Below are 23,686 nucleotides of genomic sequence, written 5' to 3'. Positions count from 1 at the left end.
CAGATAATCCAAATAAACGAATGCTGGATAATCGAGGTTCCTCTGTAGTTGAAAACTGTGTTGCTGGAAAAGCGCAGCAGGCCAGGCAGCATCCAAGGAGCAGGAGAATCGATGTTTCGGGCATAAGCCTTTCTTCAGGAATGACCTTCCTCATTCCTGAAGAAGGGCTTATGCCCGAAACTTCAATTCTCCTGCTCCTTGGATACTGCTTGACCTGCTGCGCTTTTCCAGCAGCACAGTTTTCAGCTCTGATCTCCAGCATCTGCAGTCCTCACTTTCTCCTAGTTCCTCTGTAGTTGTCTTTTGAAAATTACCACTAGATCTGTATCCACCTCTTGTCATAAGATTTTTTTTTTAAAATGCCATCTTTTCTCTAGGTTATTTTGACAATTTTCTTTTGAAATGTCATCTTTTTCAATAGGATTATTCTCTTTAAGTGTTATTAGAGTTTTAATTGTCAAAGCCATGCTGTATGCCTCCAGTACAATTACCTTACAATTCCTGTATATTGACATTGGACTCTGTGTGTACTGTTGTGGTCCACTTTCTGATCTCTCTTTGGCTCCACAGTATCAGTGGAATATTATAATTGACCATCCCAAGATTTGGAAGGGAAGAATTTGCTTTGATGGCAAGACAACAGTGCCTATTGTAAATAGGTCTTCATGATCACAGGATTGAGCTTAATTGCGGTGTCTTCTGCTGTTAGAAAGCTCATTGATATTTACTGTTGTGTCAATATTGCGCATGTTGGTGAAGAACCAGAAAAATAATTGGTACCTGTAGGACAACTTTCCCATAAGGAAATCAGTATCTTCAGGAAGGGAATTCAAGTAATAAGCTTTATGGCAATGAAGTCTTACAGATAAACTCATTAAGAAGCTGCCAGAGCCCCAGATACTTATTCAATGCCACTTAGGTGCTTTATAACTACAAAATAGTAGTCTGTGGTGGCAATGCTTATAATTATGCATACTGTTGTCCTTACACTGGCAAAAATAATTTTTGTTGAGTAAAACTTGAAAACCTAGGAAATAGTATTGGAGATAGATGTAATATTTTTTGGTTGGTTCTGCTGCAGAATAGTTATTGTTTATTGATGTGATGTATTTCTAGAACTGGTAGCCCTGTTGCCAACTCATGCAATGGTTATTCCAAACTGCAAGTGGTTGGAAGCAATCCTTGAGATCGTTTTATGTAGTGAATAAAATGTATATAAAAAAACCTTCTATTTATGTCGCAACTTCCAAGCTTTATAACCAATGAAGAACATTTTGAAGTATTGTCACTTTAGGAACTGTAGCAACCAATACATGCATAACAAACTCTTGTAAATACCAATGTGATAAAACCCAGATTATGTTTCATCTGTGATGTTGGTTAGGAGTGATAATTTAAAGATAGATCATTTAAGTTAAGAAATTTCACGGCATTACTGACTCCTATTTCACTGTTTTTTTCCTGATAAAGATGGTAACATGTTGTGTAATGTGTTGCTTATCTTAACAAGTATTGATTCCATGGGGTCAGTGGGTGGGGTGGCACTATTTTTAAAATCAGTTGTTTAAAGGAAAAAGGCAAAGTTACAGATGGAGACTGAGTACCATCATTCACTGTGCTATAAATAAGCTTGTTTTCTTTTTGTGATTTTGGCTTCTTGTTTATATTTGGTTTTTTTTGTGCAGGCTGATGATGAAGGTTCTGCAGAAACGAAGCAGAATGTGGAAAATGTTGTTACAAAAATCATCCATGTGTTTGTAGATGCTATGCCACATGTACCCGAGCACAGGAGAGTACCTATCCTTTCACAGCTCGTCAACACAGTGAGTGCGGAACGCTTCCTTTGGACTCTCCTGTTGCTTCTTTTTGAGCAGCATGTGACCAAGGCTACTACTTCAGCAACCAACAATGAAAAGGTAAAGACCAGGTTTTTCAAAGTGGATAGCTAACTATCAGGAATTAGTCTGCACTTGAGTACTAAAGTATAGATAGCTTATCCTCCCATGGTCCTGAAACAGAAGGATTGAGTGAGGAAGACGAAGAGGATTGACATGAATCAAAAAGTTTTTCTAAACCAATTATCTGTTTTCAGTACCTAAAATCCTACTTTATTGAAATATGGTTCCCTTATTGTATTACTTAAAGTATTTTGGAAAATGAAATGGTTATTCCAAATGCCAAAATGACACCTGCGCACGTGCAGAGGTGGGCCACATTGTCAGCTAACCGCAACAGGCCACAGACTGATCTGGACATGCATCATTGGTGTCATCGCATTCCAAATGCAGTGACATCAGTGCCTGAGCATGCATGGGCTGCACCTAACTGCTGGCACAGGAAGGATTGGGAAGGAAATTGCGGGCGAGAAGTTGGCGTTGAGGCGGACCTCTCCTCCCCAGTGTAGTGCCTCTGTGATGCCTGCCCATCATTCACTGTGGTGAAGGACAGTGCTGGTGATGGACAATCACTTGTCAGATCAACAATTGGTGAGATTTTGCCCAGGCAGAGGGAGCAGCTGGACAAGGCTGCAAACACCAGAAAATATCTTCAAACAGAAAACACAGTTGAGGTTCCTGGTAACTGCCACTTTGTCCCTTTGTGTTCCTGCACCTAATGTGGTATAATTTCTCTGGACTTGAGTCTCTATAATGAATAGTTAGCAGATAAATTGGAAGTGGAAATTAAAGCAGGATCACATAAGGATGAGATGCTTAAAATGATTACTGAAGAAACAGAAGAACATGAAAGTAGTATTTAAAAAGCTCGAACTTTAGATAAATAAGGAAATCGGACAACATGGCTTAGCCAAAGAAAAGTTTAGAGAAAAATGTGGCAGTAGCTCAGAGGATGATTCTGATTTCAATGCTGAGTTTGATTTAACTGTGCATCCTGCCTTCAATGACTTAGGATCGAGTTGGTAGATATTTCACCTCGTTTGAACAGTTTGATCGACAGTGGAGTGGTCAAAAAGATACAGATTTACATTTAATTTACATTTACCTGTTTTGACAGGTACAGCTATGAATGTAAACATTGTCAGAAGAACTGACTGCAGATGATGAAACCATTGAAACAAAAAGTAATATTTAATGTTGATGAGTTTGTCTGTGAAGTTTATCAATTAAAATTTCAGACTAAAGAAAGGAACTTAATTGTGAGAAATTTGCAAATGGAAATTTGAAAATCTGGTTTCATGGCAACTTGTAATTAATAACTCTTTGTTTCTGTACTTTTGTTTAATACATTCATGGGATTAGGGGCAGCATTTGCTGGACCAATATTTTTTGCCCATCTCTTAAGTGCCTTTAAGGTGGTGGTGAGCTGCTTTCTTGAACTGCTGAAGTCAATGTACTGTAGGTAGACCGACAATGCTATTAGGGAGGGAGTTGGAGGATTTTGATCCAGGGACCCTGAAGGAATAGTGACTCGGAGGGGAACTTGCTGGTGGTGGTGTTTCCATATTTCTGGTGCTGTTGTCCTTTTAGATGGTAGTAGTCATGTGTTTGAAAGATGCTGCCTAAGGAACCTTGGTGAATTTTTGCAGTGCATTATATAGCTCACACTCGCTGCAGTTCCTGAATGTCAATGATGGTAGGAATGATTATTTGTGGATGGACTGCAAATCAAGCAGCTGTACAGAACAGACAATATTACAACTTTACACAATGCAGTGGGATTTCAAGCAATTTCCCCATGGATTTTAACAGTCATATTGGCAGATATTAGAGAGTGGTGCATGAAAATTAAGCCTGTCAGTAAAAGACTTTACTTGCCCAAAGTTGAAAAGATAATTTCAAGAAGCATCATTGAACTCTCCTCCTCCCACTTTCTCTGCCCCCGATAGTTCCAAATTGTATTTCTGTTTTCTGAAATAATCATTTATGAATTAGATTTTACTTTGCATTCCAACAAAGTTCTGTATTTTTTTTCTCCTACTGACAGGAAGCTGCTGTAGAAAGAGATGTTGAGTTTTGGATTGCTGTTTGCTGCGAGTTCAGTGCTCAGGAGCAGCTACAGAGCTTCATCAATATTTTGCGTTACTTAGCAAAGCTCCCAGAAGAAAAGGAAGACAGTGAGTACACCTCATGTCATTACTTCATGTGGTGATTTTTGTATCATATCAATAAAAAGGGGCATTTAAATAGGAAAGAATAAATGTATTTCCCAGACCTGAACGTTCAAACTGCTGCTGTTCTGTCTCCCCAAACATTTCAGTATTATAACTAAATTACTTATCGAAACAAAATGTTCACTGAGGGAACTCATTTGATTTTAAAGCACTATTTATATTCGTCCTGTTTATTAATCTTCAGACCTTATCTCAGAAGCCTGGGTGTGAATATTCATGAGAATTCTCATATTTATCTGCTGTAACCTCATTAAAAACTCTGCAGGTACCCTGCAAAATAGCATTTTTCCTGCTATTTCCATGGCTGTTCCACTGATATTATAGTGGACAAGCAAAAAGATATTGAGCAAAGTTCACCCAGTCAGTTTAAGCTGGATTTAATTGATATGTCAGATTGCTTCACTGGTTAAAAAAAGAAGTGCAGATAATTTTATTTTGGGTAAAGTTAATTTGGCACTTTTAGTATATTTTCAAACTTAAGGACATGAAGGATATAGAATGTAGGGAAATAGATGGTGACAGCTTGAAAAATGTCCATATTGCAGAGGAGGAATTGCTGGATGTTTTGAAATGCATAAAAGTGGATAAATCCCCAGGACCTGATCAGGTGTATCCTAGAACTCTGTGGGAAGCGATTGCTGGGTGTCATTGATAGTCACAGGTGAGGTGCCGGAAGACTGGAGGTTGGCTAATGTGGTGCTACTATCTCAGAAAATTGGTAAGAACAAGCCAGGAAACTACAGACCCGCAAGTCTGATGTCAGTGGTGGGCAAGTTGTTGGAGGGAATCCTGAGGAACGGGGTATACATGAATTTGGGAAGGCACGGACTGATTAGGGATAGTCAACATGGCTGTGTGCATGGGAAATCATGTCTCACAAACTTGATTGAGTTTTTTGAAGAAGTAACAAGAGGATTGATGAGGGCAGAGTGGTAGATGTGATTATTATGGACTTCAGTAAGGCTTTCGACAAGGTTCCCCATGGGAGATTGGTTCGCAAGGTGAGATCCCGTGGAATACAGGGAGAACAAGCCATTTGATACAGAACTGGCTCAAAGTAGAAGACAGAGGGTGGTGGTGAAGGGTTGTTTTTCAGACTGTCGGCCTGTGACCAGTGGAGTGCCACAAGGATTGGTGCTGGGTCCACTACATTTCACCATTTATATAAATGATTTGGATGTGAGCGTAAGAGGTACAGTGAGTAAGTTTGCAGATGACACCAAAATTGGAGGTGCAGTGGACAGCGAAGAAGGTTCCCTCAGATTACAACAGGATCTTGATCAGATGAGCCAATGGGCTGAGAAGTGGCAGATGGAGTTTAATTTAGATAAATGCGAGGTGCTGCATTTTGGGAAAGCAAATCTTAGCAGGACTTATACACTTAATGGTAAGCTCCTCTAGCGGAAGGAACCTTGGAGTGCAGGTTCATAGCTCCTTGAAAGTAGGGTCACAGGTAATTAAGATAGTGAAGAAGGCGTTTGGTATGCTTTCTTTTATTGGTCAGCGTATTGAGTACAGGAGTTGGGAGGTCATGTTTCAGCTGTACAGGACATTGGTTAGGCCACTGTTGGAACATTGTGTGCAATTCTGGTCTCCTTCCTATTGGAAAGATGTTGTGAAACTTGAAAGGGTTCAGAAAAGATTTACAAGGATGTTGCCAGGGTTGGAGAATTTGAGCTAGAGGGAGAGGCTAAACAGGCTGGGGCTGTTTTCCCTGGAGCGTTGGAGGCTGAGAGGTGACCTTATAAAGGTTTATAAAATCATGAGGGGCATGGATAGGATAAATAGACAAGGTCTTTTGCCTGGGGTAGGTGAGTCCAGAACTTGAGGGCATAGGTTTAAATTGAGACTGGAAAGGTATAAAAGAGACCTAAGGGCAACGTTTTCATGCAGAGGGTGGCGTGTGTGTAGAATGGGCTGCCAGAGGAAGTGGTGGAGGCCGGTACAATTGAAGCATTTAAAAGGCTGGGTATATGAATAGGAACGGTTTGGAGGGATATGGGCCAAGTGCTGGCAGGTGGGACGAGATTGGGTGGGGATATCTGGTCGGCAAGGATGAGTTGGACCGAAGGGTCTGTTTCCGTGCTGTACATCTCTATGACTCTAAAGAATGACATAAGTGGAGGAATTAATGTGGCTATGATTGGTGCAGTGATCTTTATTGCCCAAGTTTTTTTTCATCAACCTTTCAGGTTTCCAGTTTTTGTATAGTTCAACAATGTTTTTAAAAGCTTCCGGGAGAACCTTGGGACTCTGCTTAATTTGTTTCCTTTTGCATGTTAATATTATCAGGAATGTGGGGGGAGCCCACAGGGGCTGAGAGATAAATGGAAGGGGGGATGGTAGCTGGAATGCAATAGGTAGATGAAGGTGGGGGGTGATAGTGGTATGTCAGAGAGGAGGGTGCAGCAGATAATTGGGAAGGAAGATGGACAGGTAGGACAGTTCAAGGGGGTGGTGCCGAGTTGGAGGATTGAATCTGGGATAAGGCAGGAGGAGGGGAGATGAGGAAACTGGTGAAGTTGACATTGATCCTTTGTGGTTGGAGGGTCCCAAGGCAGAAGATGAGGTGTTTTTCCTCTAGGCGTCAGGTGGCTAGCGTTTGGCGGTGGAGGTGGCCCAGGACTTGCAGAATGGGAGGGGGAGTTGCAGTGTTCGGCAGCTGGGTGGTGGGGTTGTTTAGTGCGTGTCCCAGAGATGTTCTCTGAAACGTTCTGCAAGTTGGTGTCCTGTCTCCACAGCGTAGAGGAGACCACATCGGAAGCAATGGACACAGTAGATGACAGGAGTGAAGGTGCAGGAAAATCTCTATCGGATGTGGAAGGATCCTTTGGGGCTTTGGATGGAGATGTGGGCACAGGTTTTACACCTCTTCTGATGGCAAGGGAGGGTGCTAGGAGTGGAGGGTGTGTTGGTGGGGAACGTGGACTTAACAAGAGAGTCGCGGAGGGAATGGTCTCTGTGGAACACAAATAGGAGAGGGAAGGGAAATATATCTGTGGTGGTGGGGTCTGTTTGTAGGTGGTTGAAATGGTGGAGGATGATGCGTTGCATCATTCCTGATGAAGGGCTCCTGCCCACAACGTCGATTCTCCTGCTCCTCGAATGCTGCCTGACCTGCTATGCTTTTCCAGCACCACTCTAATCTTGACTCTACTCATTCTTTGTTAACACATACCATTAATAACGTAATACCATTTGTTATTATTGCAAATTCATTTCTTGAATGTACTTCCTTTAAAAGAAGCTGAAGGACAGAGAAAAATGAGGACAAAGGGAAGCAAAGCAAGAAACCAGAGTGAAGAGGAACCACTGTTCAACATAGACACGCACACAGCCAAACAGCTACGGCATTTCAAATTTCTTTCTGTCTCATTCATGGCTCAGATTCTTGCCTCCAACAGCTTTGTTGGAAAGGTAATTTTGCTTTGTTTGTATACATTTAATTATTTGTACCCAAAGGTTTATGCATCATTGAATATTTTGGTACTTGATACTGAAGAAGCTTTCCTCCTCTAGTATTAGACATCTGATCATTTCTTATTTTTCCAGTGGAATGGAACAGTGTTATCCATTGACATATTATACAGTGGACATCCACCAAATACTGGATCAGTGGTGCTGGAAGAGCACAGCAATTCAGGCAGCATCCGACGAGCAGCAAAATCGACGTTTCGGGCAAAAGCCCTTCATCAGGATGAAGGGCTTTTGCCCGAAACGTCGATTTTGCTGCTCGTCGGATGCTGCCTGAACTGCTGTGCTCTTCCAGCACCACTGATCCAGAATCTGGTTTCCAGCATCTGCAGTCATTGTTTTTCCCTTATCCACCAAATACTGTAGATTCAAATAAATATCGCAAATACTTCTGGTCCATAACAAAGTCTGTTACTCTTAATGCCTGTATTTCTTTTTACAACAATTGCCAAAAAAATAAGTCAGTTATTAAAAAGGATATAGGAGCACTGGAGAAAGTGCAGTGAAAATTTACTTGATATGAAATGCATGGGTATACATATCAGGAACAAGTTGACAATTGGGCCTATTTTCTGTTGAAAAACACCCAGGGGTGACCTAATACAGATCTTTAGAATTATGAAAGGTTTTGAAAAATTGGTTCAGAGAGAATCTTTCCACTTGTGAATAAGAGGATAGCTAGTAGTCATCATAAAAATCACCAAGAAATTAATTGTGGAATTCAGAAGAAACCACATGGTCTAAAAAGAGGTGAGGATGTGAAACTTGTTGTTATAGCCAGTGGTTTGAAGCGAATAGTATAGGTATATTTAAAGGGAAGCTAGACAAACATATGAACTAGAAAGGGAGGCAGGGTTACATTGGTGGATTGAGATGAGAAAAGACAGAAACATAAACAGTTGGTGGATAGCACAAAACTTGAATGTTACTGAGAAAAAGAGAGATGCTGTCAAAGATTTTCATCTGGTACTCATCAAGACAGGTGTAAGAAAGGGAGCAATAAAAGGGAGCAACCATAATTATTACATGAGAAAATGGTGCTGGTTGGTTGGCAAGTCAATTCTTTTGCAGTGGCCCTGAACTTCATTTACCTCATTACTCAGTTGTGTGTTAGGGGGAAACATCTTTTTGTTTTGATGGCAGCATCCTAGTAATGGAAAATACCATTCACGTTGCCACAGCATGACATGGCTAGCTCTGACCGTTGCTCAAATTTTTGAGATACTTTCCCTTCCAGGGTGATTTGAGTGATCGTGGGCAATGTTGAAATCCAAAAGTGGACTTAAGCCCATTCATTAGTTTGCAGAATACACAACTGAATGATACCAGATATGGCATGAATTACTATGAAACGCTAAGGTTGTCAGTGGGTCTCTCAATGTCACATTGTTCTTTCTCATGCAGTATAAGTTATTGCTCCCTTTCAAATTTGCTATTATTCCACCTACCCTGAAGAAAACCTTCAACAGCATAACTTTTTTCTTCAACAGGACCAGAATAGTCCTTGATGTGGACCAGTGGCTTGTTTCTGTGCCATGTTTCCTATGTAATCCCATATTGCCCATTCCGAGTTCTACTACAATGTGTCAGTCCACCATCTACTTAACTTAAATAAGAGCAATTTTGTTTTTTGCATTACTTACTGCAGTATATTTTCAAGCTAATTCCTGACTGAACAATTTATTTGGGAGTTTCAAATGTCTAGTTAGCAACAAATGTAATTTCTAATGAGAAGAATCTGAAATTGCTTCATGTGTGTAATGATTAAAAATAATTTAAAATGTCACTCATAGAGGTCCCGATAACTTATTTAGAGATTATGATGATTTTAAAAAATCTTTAGACAAGCATATTATCTGTCAAGCATAGAAACATTGTCAGAGGGCTTTGGCTGTGGAAGAAATATATATTTTTTAAAGTGTTGGCTCAAATCAAATAAATGTTTAAATGAATGGTAATCAACTTGTGAAGAGGAAAATAGAGTTAATGTTACATTGACAGCCTGAGTATTTCTAGCATTTCTTGTTGTTTCAGTGATCCCATAGATCACTGGAATGCATTAATTTACGATAGGTTGCACCTCTATTATCCAGCAGCCTCGGGATCTAGACTTTGCCAGGAGGGGAGTGTTGCCGGGCCATTGGAAGGTCATGTGTCCAATATAATCCCCATAATCTTGACCTGTGCAGTCCCTTCGCTTCTGGCATTTCCAAAGAGGATGAGGTATTGGTATTGAAGAAAGACAACTTTAAGGAAGGGTTTCAGAATACCAGCACCTCATAGTGGAGTTCTAAGAGTGTCAGTGGGGAAGAAGATCGCACCAGGATACTAGCGAGTAAACCCAGTCTGTAACTAGCAGTAAATCTTGTCAGTAATTAACAACTATTTCCTCTAACTAGCAATAAACTACTTGTTACTGAGTTCTAACTTTTTACTACGAATTTCAAAATCACCCTATAAAGAATGAGACATAGAAGGTGTCTTAAACCAGGAAAAATGTGGTTCCAGACTAATATGTGCTGGATAAAGGAGGTACAACCTGTAATCCTGAACGAAAAGTGCTGCCAGTGTGATCTATTTAAAATTTTTTTTTGTTCATTATCACTCTTCTTTATTGGTCTGTTACTTGCATTCTTATGATAATAGAGTCATAGAGATGGACAGCACAGAAACAGACCCTTTGGTCCAATTCGTCCGTGTTGACCAGATACCAGCATCTCATAGGTGGGCGGCACGGTGGTACAGTGGTTTGCACTGCTGCCTCACAGCGCCAGAGACCCAGGTTCAATTCCCGCCTCAGGCGACTGACTGTGTGGAGTTTGCACATTCTCCCTGTGTCTGCGTGGGTTTCCTCCAGGTGCTCCGGTTTCCTCCCACAGTCCAAAAATGTGCAGGTTAGGTGAATTGGCCATGCTAAAATAGCCCGTAGTGTTAGGGAAAATGTAGGGGAATGGGTCTGGGTGGGTGAGCTTCGGCGGGTCAGTGTGGACTTGTTGAGCTGAAGGGCCTGTTTCCACACTGTAAGTAATCAAATCTAATCTAATATCCTAAATTAATCTAGTCCCATTTGCCAGCATTTGGCCCATATCCCTCTAAATCCTTCTAATTCATATATCCATCCAATTACCTATTAAACGTTGTACTTGTACCAGCCTCTGCCACTTCCTCTGGCAGCTCATTCCAAACATGCACCACCCTCTGCATGAAAAAGTCACCCCTTAGGTCCCTGTTAAATCTTTCCCCTCTCACCTTAAACCTATGCCCTGTAATGATTTAATAATGGTTTATCCTTTGTGTTGTCAGATTAAATCAAACCATGTTTCTTCCATTTGAATTTGCTAATTACAGTCATTTTAATGGGTATTAAAAGGAGGCCTTGTTAGCTTGATGAGAGAGAATGTAATAGATAAACTTGGAGTGCTGTGTGAAGAGGTGATTAAACTGAAGGAGGCACATGTGGAATATAAACGTTAACACAGATGTATGGGCCAAGAAAATCAGTGTTGAGAATTCTTTACATCGTGCTGAAAGATGGTTTTATAAAATAGCTCCTGTTAAATATTAAGTGTGCTCACTGAGTTTCTTGTTTTTATATTAGGTTGCAGACTGTGATAATTCTGAAGAAGAAGTTTTGCAGAAGCTTGAACAAAGGTAACCATTCATCTGTTGTGTTGTATATGATTGTTATAAATTTTTTGTCTGGTTTAGGTGTTGACTGGGGTTCAGCTCTGCTGTCCCTCCTATTGACAGTCTCTATGTCTGACATTCAGAATCCTGCTGTATTGTCCAATATCTAGTCATTCATCAGTGTCAATAAGTGTCGGGACAGAAGTACTCGCTTGTAATCTGAACTGGTTATCATGTATTTCTTGGGTCTCCTCCCTGGTACTGCTCAAATACCTCAGTGATACAAATTTTTGAAATGTTATTTTATAAGTAAATATGATCATCTGACTGCTTAGCTTCAGATCCTCATGAATAAGGAAAATAATGAACCATGTAGTCCTACCTGGGTAAGCAGTCTGACTACAGTTTGCTTTTTGTTGGTCCTAATTTTGCAACTTAGTCAGTGCTGGTTTAATAATAAATGACCTGAGTGTTTCTCTCAATAGATCATGTTAATTGGCTGATCAGAGAAATAGATATTCCTCTTTTTTTTTGTTACATCTGACATCATGAAGTGAGGGGCTGTCTCTCCAACGTTCCCATTGAATAATTTGCCAGTAGGTCCATCAATGATAGTGTCTACACATATGCAGAATACAAAGCAGGACTCAAGTTATTAAGCCATCCCAACAGACATAGATGTTTGTAGAAAACTTGAAGCAAGGTAACATATTAAACTCAGTGTACTGCAGCAATAGGAGAATGTTCTTAAGTTCCCTGCCTGAAGGGAAGCATGTCCCATATTGACCTGCCTCAAGATTCAACAAGGCAGGTCCCAAATCCCCATCTACACAAGAGGATCAAACCTGATGTTGTTGGCATCAATCTGATCCATATCAGCCATCCCACCAATTGACTCCTCCAAGAAATCCAGTTGCAGATAGTAACTTTTACGTGCATGTTGTAGTCTGGAGCTATGTATCTTTCTCACTCTTACCGTCTAACTTGTTATGAACGTACGTGCCTTGTCCATCAGTTTTCTGAATACAACTTAGAGCTTCTTGGTCAGAAGCAGGAATGCTACAAGGAGGATATCACCCTTCAAAAATTGTATTGCTTCATGGAACTCATTTCCAATTTTCTGTGTGGAAAATAGTAGATCATATGTTTCTCAATCCCATTCTCCCACCTCCTCCCAGTAACCTATGATCTCCTTAATAATCAAGACCCTATCTATCTTGAGCTTAAATACACTCAATGACCTTAGCCTCCACAGCCTTCTGTGGCAATGAGCTCCATAGATTAACCACCCTTTGGCTGAAGAAATTCCTCCTCATCACTGTTCTAAAACATCATCCCTTCATCCTGAGGCAGTGCCTTCAGGTCCTAATCTGTCCTACTAGTGGAAACACCATCTGCACATCCACTCTATCCAGACCTCTCTGAATTCTGTAAGTTTCAATGAGATAACAAAAAGATGGGGTACTGGGCTAATGGTCGGATACTTGGTAGTGTGGATGAGCAGAGGGATCTTGGTGTCCATGTACACAGATCTTTGAAAGTTGCCACCCAGGTAAATAGTGCGGTGAAGAAGGCATATGGCGTACTGGCTTTTATTGGTAGAGGAATTGAGTTCCGGAGTCCTGAGATCATGTTGCAGTTGTATAAGACTCTGGTGCGGCCGCATCTGGAATATTGTGTGCAGTTTTGGTCGCCATACTATAGGAAGGATGTGGAGGCACTGGAACGGGTGCAGAGGAGGTTTACCAGAATGTTGCCTGGTATGGTAGAAAGATCGTATGAGGAAAGGCTGAGAGTAGCAGTGGTGGACACTCCCGCTTTATGGGCATTTAAGCGGGCATTGGATAGGCATATGGAGGATAGTGGGCTCGTGTAGGTTAGGTGGGCTTGGATCGGCGCAACATTGATGGCCAAAGGGCCTGTACTGCGTTGTATTCTTCTATGTTCTATCACCCCTCATGCTTCTAAACTCCATTGAGTACAGACCCAGAGTCCTTAACCGCTCCTTATATGACAAACCCTTCATTCCTGGGATCATTTTTGTGAGCCTCCTCTGGATACCTTCCAAAGCTAGCACATCCTTCCTTAGACATGGGGCCCAAAACTGCTCTCAGTATTCCAAATGCTGTATGATACCAGAATCTTATACAGCCTCAGCAGTACATCTCTGCTCTTGTCTTCTTGTACCTCTTGAAATGAACGCTAACATTGCATTTGCATAACTGCAATTGATCCTGCATGTTAACATTAAGTCAAAAGGAAATCCAAAACCTAACAGAGCCTATGGTGTTTATGCTGTTCAGCTGAAGTTAATTTCTCACCAAGTTCAGTTCTGATGGGCAATCATTAATCTAATAATACAGACTCTGTGTGCAACAACAAGAAACAGCCATAAGCTTACAGCCAACTGTCATCTCCACAGAAACGAATATAAAACTGAGTAAAATAGCCACATAAAATGATCATATATTCAAGAAAAGAACCTGAATAATTGTAAATCTTAGTTACTTTTATTTGCCCTCTGATATGAATAAAGCTGGTGAGGCTGCATTTCACACCCAACTGGTAATGGGCTAGCTTCTTCAACACTGCAGTCTAATTGCTGAGTAGTGCTCTTAGTGTTAGGGTGATGGAACTACTTGAGTGTTTGAATTTATCGTAATTCAGATTATCCTCTTATTAATCTGAATAAAAAGAAAAAAGGATGGTTGAAAGTACAGATTGGAAATTGCTAATGCTGCGATATTATTGTGAGGAGAGAATCTCCTTGTGTTTACCCAGAAGCACATTGTCCTATTACTTTGTATGATATTTGAAGCAAATGCATAAACCACTAAACTATGGTTCGACATGAACTGTGATATTCATTTTATTTTTGTAAACTGTTAGTTATTGTGTTGCATTTAATCCTGTATTATTTTTTTCTGAGTGTTCTTTAGTGAATTGATCTTGCTTTGTTTTCTTAGTTTGTTGGAGGAAATTCTGTGCTACATTAACGTTGTTGCTCACAGTGTGGAGGAGAATGCAGAGAAGCCGACAGCCAAATTTTGGAGATCTCTACTCAACCGGTCATATGATGTCTTAGATAAAGTAGGTTCTCAACTTAGCTGGTCCCAGTCGCTGACGTACTTTTCAGTTTGAATTTGCTATTCCAGCAAACTGAAAAGCAGACGTTTACATGTAACATCAATAAAAGATTCTAAGGATAAAGATTATTCATTTTGGTGTCAGCTTTGGTTCCATTTCTGTCCTACTCCATGACTCGGGCACACAATCCAAGCTGACACTGGAATGTAACAGTGAAGGAAAGTTACAATGATGGAGTGCCATAATTAAGATAAAGTATTATCTTAACGTCTGTTCTCATTTCTCGTTGACTTACACATTGCCTGGCACAATTTGAGAAAGAGCCAACGATCATCCCTCAACCAACATCATTACAATAGATTATCTAGTTCTACCTGATTTATATTTCAATTCTGTTGCATTTACTGTTGGCTGGCAGATAAAAGTTGGATGTGGATGCTGTTATGAAGTAATCTGTCTAAATTCTTCTTTATCTCCTTCATACAGGTGAATGCCTTGTTACCGACAGAAACCTTCATCCCAGTGATACGTGGGCTGATAAGCAATCGGTTACCTTCAGTTCGACGTAAAGCTATGGATCTCTTGAATAATAAACTCCAGCAGCACAGAACTGTGTGGCAGAAACGTCAGGTGAGTGCCTCATTCTCTTAAACCAGTTAAAGATCTTTCTATCTAAATGAACAGTATCAATTTAAAATGAATATTATGCAAAAGTCACAGTTTGAAGTTCACAACTTGAGATCTTTAATGTTGAAAACTGGATCCTCATTTTGTTGCTCTGATCTTGATGTCTGCTTGAAAAGAAAAGGTATAGTTCATGTCTATCAGATGCTGAGAACAAATTGCAGTGGGATCTTCTTTTTAAGTATTTTTCATGCAGGAACAAGACAAAGCTGCCAGCCTTGCCTGTTTCATTTTAAAAAAAGTAGCCTTCTCTCCAGCAAAACAATCAGTCGAACCCATCCGTATCCCTACTTTCAACCAGAATATCCATCTCAAACCACAGAAAGCTGACCCCAAAACCATCCCAAAAGTTAACCATGGTCTCTCACACCACTAGAGGGAGGCCTTTTGAATCATTGTGGCTCGGACAACTCTTTTGAAAGAGCTCTGTTTTCGTCCCCTTGCCATAACATTATTTCTTTTGAAGTATACATGTAATTCCACTTACTTTCACAGTTGAATGCTATAGCAGTCATTCTCAGCTACAGAGCAGCAGATCTGGGTTGCTAATCTGACAATGTAGAATCTGGAGAGCATTGGTGCCTTTTCTATTTGTTCTGTGATAGTTTAAGGAAAACTGAGAGCAGCATGTCATTTCATCCAGTCTTGCCTGTTGAAGTTCTGGCCTGAATGATGCTAGAGGAGAGCAAATGATGGAGAGCTGAAGAGCTCAACATTGTCCAGTAGCCTCAGAATTTTTCAGTTAATCACAGATTTATCATCCATCAGAAGGTCTTCCTGTGTACTCTGGTGTCTTGTGAGTTATATTTCAGGGTAGGTGTCTAAGAAACTTGGGTATTGTGACTACAAAGAAAATTCTATCCATTCATTGTTTCTACACAAGGTGTTCATTGTCAGAATTCCCCATAACCTTTAATGTGGGAGCAAGGCACCTGAAATTAAAATAGAAAATTTTGGCAATACTCAACATGACAGGCCACAAGTGTAAAGGTACAAAAGTATAGAGTTAACATTTTAAGTTGATGAACTTCAATGAGAACTCAAGTAACCCTGCACAGAAACTGCCCGACATGCTGACTAAATATTTCTAGCAGTCTCTGTTTTTGTCCCTCTTAACTGTGAATTATAAAAATACTCTTTTTTTCCAATCTCGCGTCATAACACAAGCTGCTCATCGCTGATATGCCCTCTTCGTGTTATCCATAAGCCTCTTATGCACTGTCTTGTCAAAGACCTTTTGAAAATACGCATACACAAATGTCTAGTGCACTTTCCTTTTCAATGTATTATTATTTCTTCAAAGTTCATCAGGTCTATTTTTGACAGTTATTAACCTTCTCTGTCATAATTGAATATTTGATAGACTGAAAGATGAAAAAAATTAAGGACTGCAGGGAATCCATGTTATGACAACATGAAAGAAAGCCTCTATTTCTCCTTGAGATGTTGATTGACCTGACATGCATTCTTCTGCAGCTCCTTGTCTTGTTATGAAAATGGTCCAGTTTGTATCACATAGAGTCATAGAGATCTACAACACAGAAATAGACCCCTCTGTCCAACTCATCCATGCTGACAAGATACCCTAAATTAATCTAGTCCCTTTTGCCTGCATTTGGCCCATATCCCTCTAAACCCTTCCTATTCTTATACCTATCCAGATGCCTTTTAAATGTTGTAATTGTACCAGCCTCCACTGCCTCCTGTGGCAGCCCATTCTATACACGCACCACCCTCTATGTGAAAAAGTTGCCCCTTCTACATATTTCCTCTCTCACCATAAACCTATGCCCTCTACCTTTGGACTCCCCTACCCCGGGGAAAGGACCTTGTCTATTCACCCTGTCCATGCCCCTCCTGATTTTATAAATCTCTATAAGGTCACCCCTCAGCATCATGTCGAACTGCTGTAGTGATTCCCATGCCCTCAATCTTCTTGAAAACAAAAAGTGCTGGAAATCACAGTGGGTCAGGCAGCATCCATGGATCCATATGATTTACAGCATTTGTTATTTTCAGTACAGATTCCAACAACTGCAGTAATTCACTCCTACTAAATCTTTTTGTTTCTTCATAACTTCTTTCTCTTAGCTAGATGTCTTTCATGTCCCCACATGAACTTTCTCCATTCATATTTGTAGTCTTTTTATTCAAGCTTGTATATGTTTGTATGAAGTGGTTGTTTAAGTGTGGTATCTTTTCTCTCCAGATCACCTTGCTTTTGAGTCTGATTGGGGAACTTCTGAATGTTGCTTGCTGTAAGCAAAAAGAAGTGGAGCAGGCAGTTAACCGCCAGACAGCGCTTTTCAGCCTGAAGCTTCTTTGCAGGTGCTTTGGTGCAAATCACCAAAAATCATTTGTGCCTGTTCTAGCGACCGCTGTTGACCTGGTCATGGATAACAACGAAGAGGAGGAAAAGAATGTGCTGGGAAGTGCTTTGCTTTGTATAGCCGAAGTCACCACTGCACTCAAAGCACTGGCAATTCCACAACTTCCAAGGTATAAAAACCCGAGAAAGGAACTTAGGATGTACAAGGAGAACTTGTTAAACCATAATCTGCAATAGTAGTTAAAGGGGTAGTACGCTGTCTTGTATCTATGTAACATTTCTTGTTGCAATCTCAGATTGTATTAGAGGAAGTATGAATTTGTAAGGACAGATAATCTGCCCTGTTCGAGCAAGGTGTAATTATTCTGCATTTTTTAATGATGAATGAGCAGACTAAAAACTTTTCTTCGTAACGTACTATTTGCAGTGGAAATGCTGCTTCCAAAGAATATTTCCAACTGTTACTTATGTTTAACAGGATGAGCATGTGATTACTTAAGATTTGCACTTAGCAAAAGGGTAATATATTGTACACTTTGATTCTGCTCTCAATTTTCCATTTCCCTGAATGAAGTAGATTACCCTGAAATTTACCGTGTTTAATTGCTACACACGGTTCTAAATCTGCTGCCTTCCTGTACAACCTGAACTAAATTTAATAGTGGAAGTAAAAAGGGACCAGTATGTTGTGCAAGATTTTTTATCATGTTTATGTATCACTTTGTTTTGAAAGTCTACTAATACTCTAATTGGATTGGATTTATTTTTGTACAGGCTGATGCCAGGACTGCTAAAGACCCTGAAAAAACAGAAGGAACTGCTGTCCAATGAAATTTATTTACTAAGTGCTGTTACAGCATTGCAGAAAGTTGTAGAAACACTGTCACATTTCATCAACCCGTATCTACAGGACATCCTTGCACAAGTAAGCATCAAAGAAAGTAATATTGCCAAGTGGCACAATCCACATATGTTATTTTCATGAAACTGACATGCAGTGATACTTTCCTGCAGGTCACCCGTTTGACCAAAATTGCCTCAAGGACTGGCCATTCTTCACAGCTTGACCCACATCTAACATCACTTCGAACTACTCTGGCCACAAAGCTAGCTCCTCGAGTTCTGTTGCCAGCAATTAATAAGTGCTACGATAAACTTGCTAGCACCAATCAGGTTAGAGTTATTCCCCTTTGGGAATTTATGATTTTTGCTCTGTACCATTTAAGTTGGAGACGATGGAAAATTTTAGAAGCCTTCAAGTTATGCATCAGTTGCTTTGGTTGTTAAATATCATGGTTATAGCAAAGTGCGAACCTGAAAGTTATAATGTAATATACCAAGCGGTTTCTTTGAAATTATAGCTGTGACATATGTAATAGCATTTTACATCATAAAAATATCATAAGCATCCAGCCAGATGCATGAATTAACTACATTCAGATATATTTAATGGATTCATTTGGTCAAACCATTTGCAGCTCAGTTGGCTAATTGTATATCATTTCATTGTAAATCTTCTTTTGCACCTTTTTGATTGAGATACTTAATCTTTGCAGAAAACTGTGAATAGTAAAGGCTTCACTATCTGGCTTGAATTTTTAATAAACCTAAACATACATATATTTTAATTGAGTTTTAATTATCTTATACCAAGATTTTATATTTTATCCTTTGTTACAAAACATATTAAATCATACAGAAATATACAGTGTTTCAGATTTACTTCACTACCTTGTGCCTGTCCAAACTCTTGAGTTATCCCTTAGCTTGAGCAGCAGATTGGCCTGTCATTCAGCCAGTGAAAATGGCATCTGGCATGAACATCCTGCACTCTAGACAACAAACACTGCAACCTTACAATTCAAACTTCTGTGTTTGTCTCAGATTCATTTTCAACCATTTAGTTCCAGTTGTGTTTCATCAGTCTGTCACTGAACAGCAAATGATTCTTCTCTGGCTCAGAATGGAGCTACATGGACAGGCAGGAGTCAGGCAGTGATACAGGCAGTATATTCCTATTTGTCAACTCATTCCTGTTTTGTAATTGATGTGATACAGATATTAATAATAGCACTTGACAGCGTATGTCTTGTCATCCAATGTACATTATTACTGATGGGAAAACAGAACTGGTTTCTAACTTTTTTGCATCTTCTTTAGAATTATTTAGGTCCACTTTTCGATATCCTTAAGGAGCATATTAGTAACATAGAAAAGGAACAAGTGAACTCCCATCAATCTGAGCTTACATTGTTTTTCCTGAAAGCACTGGATTTCAGAGCAGATCATTTGGAGGTATTAACACTGGACTGATTTATTTTATTTTTGAAAATGTAATTTGGAAAGCAAATCGCAAATTAATTTTATGTTTGTGACTGTTATAATTTGGAGAGAGATCCCTCTGCATTTAAGTGCTAAATATATAGCAGCCTAATTTTGAACACTGGTGCTTTTTATATATTATATACAGGCTAGCAGAGCTCGGTTTGGTCAGAAGGCAGTGGGTTCAAGGCCTGTATTCACAATCTCGGCTGTCACTACAAATGAGTGCTGCATCAAGGACAACGAGGATACTGTGACATTGAGAGGAGCATAGAGTTTCTTTGCTATCTTTTTCAGTACAGAAGTCACATGACACCAGGTTATAATCCACCAGGTTTATTTGAAATCACAAGCTTTCAGAGTTCTATCCCATCAGGTGGAGTCACTTCACCTGACGAAGGAGCAGCGCTCCAAAAGCTTGTGATTTCAAATAAACTTGAGTCTATAACCTGGTGTCATGTGACTTCTGACCTTGTCCACCCAGTCCAACACCAGCACCTGCACATCCTCCTTTCCAGTGTTCACTAAAAATCATTAAGATCTCATTGGTGTTTGTGGGATGTTGTTCGTGCAGAAAAACTGATATTTCACGTTTTGTGCATGGAGATCTTTCCACTGTGCAAAGTGTTTTGAGAGTTTTTGATATTGCTGCAAGTGTTTATTCACTTGTACAGTTAATTACTGTTGATAATCTGCTCTTGCAAACCTTCTACAAAGGTCCTGTACAATATGCAACTTCCGTTGGGTTTGGATGGTCAAAAGGTAGAACCTGACCATACCCCATGAATGGTCTCAAGCCCATACACTGGTCACCCCCTATCAGTTATTATGCTTGAGTGCTGAGGTGTAAATATATATTCATGTTTATAAGTTTAAAGTGTGCTATTAACTAATATACCAGTTGGTTTTCCATATTCTATTTAAAATGCACGCACGTGATCTATTTTCCTTTCTGTCTTTCCCACACAGGATGATTTGGATAATGTAGGTGAAATTGAAGGGCTTGTAATTAACTGTCTTGTTGGTATGGTAATGAAACTGTCAGAGGTTACCTTCAGGCCCCTGTTCTTTAAGGTATGCTATCGATGTTAAATGAGACGCTCTCTGATGTTTTTCTCTGGAATTGTTTATTTTTTATTTCAAGCACTGACCTATGGTTTGTCTCTGAACAGCTGTTTGACTGGAGTAAATCTGAGGGATTCTCTAAAGATAGAATGATTACATTCTACCGTTTGGCAGACTGCATTGCAGACAAACTGAAAGGGTTATTTACTCTTTTTGCTGGGCAATTAGTGAAACCCTTTGCTGACATTTTGAACCAGACAAATACTGTCAAAACCGGTGAGTTTAAATCAAATAACTTTTTCAACATTAATCCATGTCCTTGGTGGGGAAACATCTTGGAGGCATTAATCTGGAATAAAACTATTCGGTACATGTGGATAATTGGAAAAATGTGGGCCAATAAAAGAATGCCAGCAAGAGATATAAAAGGACAGTTTTGTTTAACTAAATTGGTTGAGCTTTTGGATGCAGTAATGAAAAATTGTGGATGAGAGTAATGTGGTTGATGGTTGCATGGCCTTTAAAAACTACTATTTAGCAGCAAAATTAAAGCCTATGGAATTAATAGACTACTAACTGCAGGAAGCGAAATCAGCTAAGGATCAGACAACAGTGCCATAATTATGAATTCTTTTTCGGGCAAATAGAAACGTGAGAATCCCCTGGTGTCAATATTGGGACAGTGCTGTTTTGGTTTAGATTCATGATCGAGTCTTCATTATAAAAGATATAATTTTAGTGTTTGCAGGTCACACAAAACTCAAACATGGTGAACAGTAAAGAGTATAGCAAGACTTCAGGAGGCCATAGATTGGTGAAATGGGCAGGCCTATGGCAGATGAAATTTACTGCAGAGAAGTGCGAAACAATGCATTGGGTATTAAGAATGAAGAGAGGCTGTAAAATGATAAAATTTCAAAATGGAGGTGGAACATTGAAACCTGGGGATGTACATACGTGCATCTTTGAAGATGGTAGAACAGGTTGAGAAGGCTGTGAAAAGCTATTCAGTGCCCTGGGTAAATAGAGTGCAAAAGAAAGGAAGTTTTCATAAACCTTTACAAAGCACTTGGCTGGAGTATTGTGTACAGTTCTGACTACCACATTAGAAATGACATCAGGGCCCAAGAGAGGATTAGAGATTTATGAAAATGGTATTGGAGGTGAAACACTTCATTTAGGCAATTAAACTAGTGAAGTGAATTGTTCTGCTTCGTGCAGGGAAGATAAAAGGGAGACTTGATTAAAGTGTTTAGAACCATGAAGCGTTTTATTAGAGAAAATAAGGAGAAACTCTTTGTAATAACAATGGGTCAGTAACCAAAGCATACAGATGTCAGCTAAGTAGCAAAAGAACCAGAATACATTATACAGATCTTTCTGATCTGGAATGTACTGGCAAGAAGAAAATGAAAACCAATTCAGTGATGACTTTTCATTGGCAATTGGCTCACATTTTCAAAGAGCTGCTGCATGTACAGCGAGATGAATGGCCTTTTTGGTGCTGCAGGATTTAGTAGCTCAAATAAATGTCATTGGTTTACAAGCCTGACAAATAAATTGATAGATGTGTGAAAGTTAGTACAATAAAAACTGAACAATAAACCTATTAGACTATAATCTGGTATCATAGAACATAGAAAAGTACAGCACAGAACAGGCTTTTTGGCCCACGATGTTGTGCCAAGGATTAATCCTAATGTAAAATAAAATAACTTAACCAAGCACCCTTCAATTCACTGCTATCCATGTCCGTATCCAGCAGTTGCTTAAATGTCCCCAATGACTCTGCTCATGTCATATGACTTCTGAACTAGAAAAGATAGCAAAGAAATTCTTTGTTCCTCTAAAACTGAGCAATACTGAAAAAACCTGTCCAATCATGTTCATTTAATCAAAGTCTGATCTTCACCTTTTGAAACTGTGGAATATCCAAATGTTTTTCTTAGCACTTCATTTGTAGTCACTTGTAATATATTGAATCTAATCAGCCGTCACCAATGTCAGATTTCATAGGCACTGGGTATAAATACGGACATATCATTGTTTAACTAACTGCTGAATTACTCAAGCATTAAATGCAGAGTTATCTTGTTTCTTTTTGCCCCCTAAATAGATGAAGCTTTCTTTGACTCAGATAAAAACACTGAGAAATCGTGCTTACTACTTCAATTTGTCTGCGACTGCATGCACAAAATCTTTCTCTACGACACTCAGCGATTTGTCAGTAAGGAGAGAGCTGATACGCTTATGATGCCCTTAGTAGATCAGGTTTGTATTTCTGCTTGAACATTTCACTCCAACTCTTAAAATTCACCTCAGCTGATTGCCTGTTTCATATCACACAATTGATACATTCACTCTAGTGCATTGCTTATAAACCAGCAACATGTCTTTCTCTGGTATATCTCAAGTACAGATGTAGCATACACAATGAATGCAGGTTAAGAAGCATTTCTGATGCAACCCGTGATTTAGAATCAAAGTATGTTACAGCATGGAAGGTGGACATTCAGCCTGCTTTGCCCAGGCCAGCGTTTTGGTGGATCTGTCCAATTAGTCCCACTCCCTTTGCTCTTTCCCAAAAGCCAAACAAATGTTTTACCTTCCAGTGTTCAAGTCATGCTATTACTGATGTTCATATTAATTGATTTAAGCTACACATCTTTCCCAGCTACGAATAACTTCTCTGAAAATTTTGTTTTGGAAAATCAAATAAACAAACCTAATATTACAGAATGACCCAAACTAAGTAGAACTTCCATCAAAGATTATTAGATCACTCTTATAGTTCATAATGACAACTATAAGAGTTATCATAATGATAACTCAACCTCTCTGTTGCATTGTTGACACCAAGCTTTGCTCGAGCTAATACTTTCACTGCATAGGTGCTCTTCTCATCAAACATTTGTGGGCGGCACGGTGGCACAGTGGTTAGCACTGCTGCCTCACAGCGCCAGAGACCC

The 23,686-nt window shown here is 39.6% G+C and overlaps 1 protein-coding gene across 5 annotated transcripts in view; it reads left to right on the top strand.

Annotated features, from left to right (window-relative positions):
* The window catches only part of heatr1 (HEAT repeat containing 1), an 88,092-nt gene that overhangs the window by 56,555 nt on the left and 7,851 nt on the right, over positions 1–23,686 (top strand). For 4 of the 5 annotated variants that reach the window (XM_043695571.1, XM_043695570.1, XM_043695569.1 and 1 more), the window contains 13 exons: positions 1,686–1,916; positions 3,943–4,072; positions 7,374–7,546; positions 11,202–11,254; positions 14,197–14,320; positions 14,804–14,947; positions 17,211–17,500; positions 18,105–18,255; positions 18,345–18,503; positions 19,491–19,625; positions 20,622–20,726; positions 20,825–20,993; positions 22,834–22,988. In XM_043695571.1, coding sequence (XP_043551506.1) covers positions 1,686–1,916; positions 3,943–4,072; positions 7,374–7,546; positions 11,202–11,254; positions 14,197–14,320; positions 14,804–14,947; positions 17,211–17,500; positions 18,105–18,255; positions 18,345–18,503; positions 19,491–19,625; positions 20,622–20,726; positions 20,825–20,993; positions 22,834–22,988 — 2,019 coding nt within the window. The remainder of the gene's footprint in view (positions 1–1,685; positions 1,917–3,942; positions 4,073–7,373; positions 7,547–11,201; positions 11,255–14,196; positions 14,321–14,803; positions 14,948–17,210; positions 17,501–18,104; positions 18,256–18,344; positions 18,504–19,490; positions 19,626–20,621; positions 20,727–20,824; positions 20,994–22,833; positions 22,989–23,686) is intronic. The other variant, XM_043695568.1, reaches the window with a different exon arrangement.

The sequence above is a fragment of the Chiloscyllium plagiosum genome, chromosome 9, assembly GCF_004010195.1.
Source record: "Chiloscyllium plagiosum isolate BGI_BamShark_2017 chromosome 9, ASM401019v2, whole genome shotgun sequence".
Classification (NCBI taxonomy): domain Eukaryota; kingdom Metazoa; phylum Chordata; class Chondrichthyes; order Orectolobiformes; family Hemiscylliidae; genus Chiloscyllium; species Chiloscyllium plagiosum.
The sequence above is the reverse complement of the archived record's forward strand: the minus strand, read 5'-3'. Positions and strand labels throughout refer to the sequence as shown.